The sequence below is a fragment of the Chinchilla lanigera genome, unplaced genomic scaffold (genome assembly GCF_000276665.1).
Source record: "Chinchilla lanigera isolate Chin_1 unplaced genomic scaffold, ChiLan1.0 scaffold00218, whole genome shotgun sequence".
Classification (NCBI taxonomy): Eukaryota; Metazoa; Chordata; class Mammalia; order Rodentia; family Chinchillidae; genus Chinchilla; species Chinchilla lanigera.
Genome location: NW_004955619.1, coordinates 199,130 through 205,658, shown reverse-complemented (window position 1 = coordinate 205,658; position 6,529 = coordinate 199,130). Strand labels below are relative to the sequence as shown.

Genomic DNA, 6,529 nt, shown 5'->3' with positions numbered 1-6,529 from the left:
CTTAAGAAACTTATAGTTTTAATGCCGAATTTTGGCAATGAATTTGGAAGATGGTTGAAAGGAAAATCACAGGCAGTGGTTGAAATGTAGTTATTACTGAGAAGGTTTGCATGGAAAGAAGTAGAGGAACCTACCTATCTGTGCCTTCTCACAGCAACGCAGAAAGACACGATTATCATTTAGAGCAAAGAGGTTACAGTTCTCTCACTGTTGTAGGAAAAAGCTTTGGAAGCACCAGTGTATGCAGTTAAAACTTACATTCTGAATGACATGAAGAAAGGGAAAGAAAGTCTGTATTTTGCAGCATGAAATTGTGTCTAAAACTTTCTTAGTCGTTTTCAACCTACATTCCTGTTTTTAAGATAAGATTGCCATCTTATCTTAAAGGTTAGCATATTCTAGATGTTCTCCCCAGTCACGACTGGTGTTTTTATTCAGGTTAGAACAGTTCTGACAGCAGAGGATCACAGATTAAAGTGCTTTGATTAATTAATTAATTATTCTGGTACTGGAAATCAGAGCAGGACTTCATGCTTGTCTGGCAGGCGCTACAATGCTGAGGTGTATCCTCAGCCCTGAAAAAAATTTTAAAATTCTATATTCACAAGATAGCTAGCATAATTGTACTACCAATTTCTATTAGTCCATTGAAAAGAGAAGTTAGTGCTTATATTGTTTGATCAATTTTGCATGCCTATATCTGGCAATCTGAGCAACTACTTTGAAGAAAACAATATGCAATATAATAACCATTGTTAATTTCTTCTCATCTGGTTTTGAAATTCTGTATTGTTTTCATTGTTTTTTCTCTTAAAACAACAAAAAAATCAGATTATCTTGTGAATGAAGAAATTAGTTTTGCTTTACAATTGGCTAGAGAGCTAAGATCTATCATTTCCTTAGTAAATAGTGCATTGTTGTGACTGAAGAAAGATAACACCAGAATGCTTTTGGCAGTAATGAAAGTGTGCATTTAGCATTATATTTTTAATTGCAGGATAACAGCAAGAAAGTCATTATTATTTTAACTGTGTAGCTCTGTACAGGAGAATAAAATGCAGTGCAACCTCCCAAGAATGCTGTGCTCTGTAAGCCTACTCCACCGGTGACGGCTACGGTGCATGGTCAGCTCCATCGGCTTTGGGATCTGCCTGTGTCTGGATGGTCAGAGGCTGGATCTTTGGGCTTCTCTCTCCTCCCTCACCCCTTCCTCTCCGGTGCTGTTCCCGGACTCTGACTTCCAGCTACAATGAGCTAAATACCCTTTCTTCACTCTGCACTTCAGCACTGATGTGTGATGCTAGCTGCCCAAGAAATAAAGCCCTGAATCTGTGGGTCAAATAAACTATTTCCTCTGTAATTTGCATGTGTGATGTATTGATCCCTGCAATGTGAAAGTGGACTAATGCATTGCATTTCTAGCTTTTAGAGTTGACAATATAAGTTTTCCAGTTTGGAAAAATGACCTTCTTGGATCAATCAACATCAGAGAAAATTACCTGATATTGGTAAGTTCAAAGCATTTTCACATCATGTAGATGTGTATTATTCACTGTCAAGAACATACCTGTACTGTTATGAAAAACAATCCCGGCTTCATGCAGCTTCTATTACTACTATGGACAATGTACAATAGTAACACAAGCAAAAATATCAATGATGAAATATTTGAATCAATTTATTCTCACCAATTTAGGTGGGTTTTACATAATGGGAGATGCCATGTGTATGTTGACTATACCTTATCAGAATTTGAATTTGATACCCTAACCAATCAGTACTAAACATTTATTATATAAACTTTGAAAATATACAAAACCTTGAAGTTTAATATTCATGATAAGGCAGTTAGTAAATGGCAGATGAAGGATTTGAAATGTTTCAATTTTCTCACACAACTAATTTTCCAGAAGCATGTGCTTCACATGCAGCCCTGAATTGCAAAATCCTCTCATCTCTTTTCCACAGAGAGCAGCACCTCTGCTTGAAACCATGGAGCACGGGAACGGCACCTCAGACTTCATTCTTTTAGGATTCTTTGACCACACGACAGCCCACCAGTTTCTCTTTGGGGTCGTCCTGGAGGTAATGATGTTCTCCTTCCTCGGCAATGCGCTCATGGTCCTCCTGACCCACCAGGACGCCCGGCCGCACATGCCCATGTACTTCCTGCCCAACCAGCTCTCCCTCATGGACATGATGCCGGTCTGCACCACTGTGCCCAAGATGGCGGCTGCCTACCTGACTGGAAGGAAGTCCATTTCGCCAGTGGGCTGTGGGCTTCAGATCTTCTTCTTCCTTTCTCTGGGAGGTAGAGAATGCGTCCTCTTGGCAGCCATGTCCTACGACCGCTGTGTGGCTGTGTGCCACCCGCTGCGATACGCCACCCTCATGAGCTGGCGGCTGTGTCTGAGAATGACTTCTGGGTCTTGGATCCTGGGAGCAGCTGATGGGGTCATGCAGGCTGCTGTTACCCTCAGCTTTCCATTCTGTGGTAACCATGAGATCGATCACTTCTTCTGCGAGGCCCCCACGCTGGTGCGATTGGCCTGCTCTGACACCTCTGCCTTCGAGTATGTCATGTACATCTGCTGCATCCTGATGCTCCTCATCCCCTTGTCCCTCATCCTGACTTCCTACAGCCTCATCCTGGCTGCTGTCCTGCACATGCGCTCCACAGAGGCCCGCAAGAAGGCCTTTGCCACCTGCTCCTCCCATGTGATAGTTGTGGGTCTCTTTTATGGTTCTGCCATCTTTACCTACACGAGACCCACATCCTACAGGTCAGCCAACCATGATAAGGTTGTGTCAGCCTTCTATGCCATCCTCACCCCCATGCTGAATCCCATGATCTACAGTCTGAGGAACACTGAGGTCAAAGGAGCCCTGAGGAAGTGTCTGAGCCAATGTGCTGCCTTAAGAAGTGACTGGCAGCAGATTTACTTTTAAAACATCAAAAGCTACATAAAAAGGGGCTGGGGATTTAGCTCAGCTGCAAAAGCGCCTGCCTGGCAAGTGCAAGATCGTGAGTTCGGTTCCTGGTACCAGAGAAAAACAAAAACAAACAAACAAAACAAAACAAAACAAAACAAAAAGCTACATAAAATACGTGTTTGGGATTTTTTTTACAAGGACGGTTTGCATATAAACATAAACACATGCATGTATGTGTTGTGTGATCTTTACTTTGCAAATTGGATGAATCTGCTGGGTTTAAATTTATTTACCATGCTTTCACTACCATGTCAACTTGTGGTATGATAAAACTGAGCCTATAGATGTCTTATACAAATGTTTATGTCACTTTCCCAGATACAGTTCATCTCTGTTAAAAATTAAGCTTTAAAGCAATTGGTTATTATTTATTATAAATCATACACTTTTGCATGGGCTATGTGAGTTTCACCTTCTCCCAGTTTGCAAACGTGCTCTCCCTGGGCGCACACATCCTCAGACACCCAGTTTCCCCAGCTCTGGTGGCAAGCCAACCTCCTGCCAGTGAGACCAACACCCGGCACAGAGCCCCTGGCCTGATCTCCATCCACATCCTTCAGTTCTGTAATTCTAAATCTTCTTATCGGTGAACTCCAGTGGGAGATGGTTCTTGCATTTGACTTTGCTTCTGTAAGCATTGTAAGTTGTATGATACACTCCACATTTGCACACTTTTCAACAGCTTGCACTCCTCCGCTGTTTTGCAGTATTTCCTGTATTAGTGTGCTGCATTACTGTTCATTGCCCCATTATTTTGTTGAAGGACACTGTGCTGCCTTTGGTTTGGAGCTGTGATGACTAATGCTCCTCTAAATCTGCTTTACGTGATGCATCTATCTCTTTTGGTGCATATATTATGAAGCTTTTGTAAACTATTTTGAAAGTGTTTGTCAAATTTTTTGACTCTTGCCAGGTATGGGCACAAATTCCAGTTGCTCTGAACATTAACTAACTCTTCATATTACCCAATTTTAATGAGTTTCTAGTAACTAATGCTGTTTTCAATTTGAATTTTCCCAATGAGTGAATGCAATAAAGACTTAAGAATTACTCACTAAATATTTGTATGTGTTCTTCTGTGAGGTGTTTTGATTCTTGAGAACAAAATCTATAGATTCTTCAAAAGCAAACACAACTATTGACTCAATAATAGGAAGTATCTGATTTTAAAAATATTTAAAAATTTTACAAGTCAAGGTATATATTTGTTTACTTTGCATCATTATATGTCCTGATATATTTGTTTTCACTAACTGATTTAAGTTTAGTTATCTTAACTAAAGTGAGGATATGTGTAATTTATCTCTCCTAACTTCTCCTTTTAGCTGGAGACTATCGGTGTCTTCATTTTAGCTATGGCTTATAACAACATGATCTTATTGTACTGGGAAATGATGCCCCTGAATACTTGAAAGCTTTTCATTTGAGTTACAGTTTCTGCTGAAATATAAAATGATTTCTAAGAAAAAAAATAGTGGCTCAGATGTTAAGGTAACATTTCTTATATTTTGTTAGCAAATTTTTTTTTTTTGGTTTTTCTCTGGTACCGGGAACCGAACTCACGACCTTGCTCTTGCCAGACAGGCGCTTTGCCGCTGAGCTTAATCCCCAGCCCTTTGTTAGCAAATTGTTGAACAAATGAAATAATTTTTAAGCAATAAACTTGGTACTTCTAAGAGAATTTTGGTTGAACAAGGGAAACAATTATGATTGTACATTCTTTTTATATCTTTCATGCTTTTCTTACCATTCTAAAGACAAAGCAAATGAATAATAAATCATGCCTAAGTCCTTTAAAATAACATATTTGGAGATGAATCATTTCATTCATTTACTTCAGCTACGTTTGCAGATTCCTGGGGTCCCTGGTTTCCCAAGGTCTCCCTTCACTGTGCAGTGCTTGGTGGGAGTGGTTCCCACTCTCCTGTGACAGAAGAAGTAGAAGGGTCGGGAGAAGACACTGTCAGGAAGCTCAGAAGAGAGACAGCTCTGTGGCACTGCAGTTATTTTGGGAAAGCAAGAGGGGCACTGGAAGAAAGGTAGAGGAGGAGACTGTGAGGACCTGAATGCCGCCTGCAGAGACTCCTGGGCAACCAGCCGACCTCCGTGCTGTCAGTCTGGTCTGCTCAAGGGAACACAGGCAGACTGACTGCATGGGACTTGGTGAGTGCTTGGCTTCCATGGTGTCCTCAACACACATTGACTCTGACTGAGCAAAAGTAGTGTAATTCCTGACCTGTTTCAATAACAAATTAAGTAACATCATCACATTAATAACATAAAATCATTCCCTTATTTGACATAACAAGATAAAAGTGTTGACATTAAGTATCTTCCATTCCTTTGGGGCTGGATTTAGCTTCTTGTTTTATGTATATTATCCTTCTTAATTCATTACTCATCCTTGTGAGCTGTGTCCAGTGTTAACACTCATTTTGAGAAATGGAGAAAAGTTCTTTTAGAAAACATTCATTGCTTGCTTTCCATTGACGTGGTCCAGGAATCCGATTTAAAATATTCTACATGTAGGAACCAGGCGCTTTGAGAGACTAAGGCCGAACCCTGTCAAAAGTCACACAGCAGTGAGACCCAGCTTCCTTCCTCCCTCCTGAAGACCAAGAAACAACCCGATGGAGCTCCTGCACTGAATGGAGGAGACAGAGCTGTGGGGACGTGGTGTGTGACACTGGGATGTGACTCTGACCCAGGACCTCTGGACTCAGGCTAGAGCTAAGTGCTTGCCCTGGGGAAAGTGGCCTCCTCTCTGGGGGTCAGTGTCATAGATCCAGAGCTCAGTAAATGAAAACTGTAAGATCCTGGTGGAGGGAAGATGTTGAAAATCCTGCCTGACATTTAAATATGCTGCATAATGTTTAACTGGGACACATTATTATGAATAAATCAGCTAAATGATTTTGATGCTTTCATTAAAGACTCAGTTAATTTAGTGATTCTTTAATTGACATAAGAGTCAATCAGCATGCATTTAAGCTCAATCAGTGTGATAAAGTCCGTCCTCTGTCGCAGGTGGTCTACAGGACGAGTGGGTTCTTCTTGACATCATGGCACCCTCAAGTCTCTTGAGGCTGCTCCCAAAGGAGCTCCACCCAGTCCTGCCCTGGAGTAAATACCTGGAGAAATACTGGCTGTGAAACATCCCTCAACATAAAATGAGCCTTAGGTACTGAGGGTCAGGAGTGAAAGGTGCTGTGGAGGAGGCTGTGATGGAGATGCGTGCAGGAGAGAAGTTTCACCAGTGAATAGATCAAAGATATCCGACAATGAGGTAAAACTTCTGGTGGAGAGAATGACAGAGAAGAATATATGCAACTCATGTGTATATTTTAAAATACCAGAAGGTGAGAAGGGATAGACAGAATGTGAAATGGAGCAGCGTAAGCAGGATCAGGAGAATTGGGGTTCAAGAATTTAAAAGGTGGGCATAGAGGGTATGCCACAGGCCACATCGGAGAATGATGTTATCTGAGTAGAATGACAGAATTAATTAGGACTTAGAGAATCAACTCGGAACCAA

General features: G+C 41.2%; 1 protein-coding gene across 1 annotated transcript; it reads left to right on the top strand.

Moving 5' to 3' along the window:
• Positions 1-1,992: 1,992 nt before the first annotated feature.
• LOC102015587 (olfactory receptor 2T8-like) lies at positions 1,993-2,949 on the top strand. Its single transcript, XM_005415010.1, has one exon. It carries the CDS (start codon positions 1,993-1,995, stop codon positions 2,947-2,949), a length of 957 nt encoding a protein of 318 aa, XP_005415067.1.
• The last annotated feature ends 3,580 nt before the right edge of the window (positions 2,950-6,529 follow it).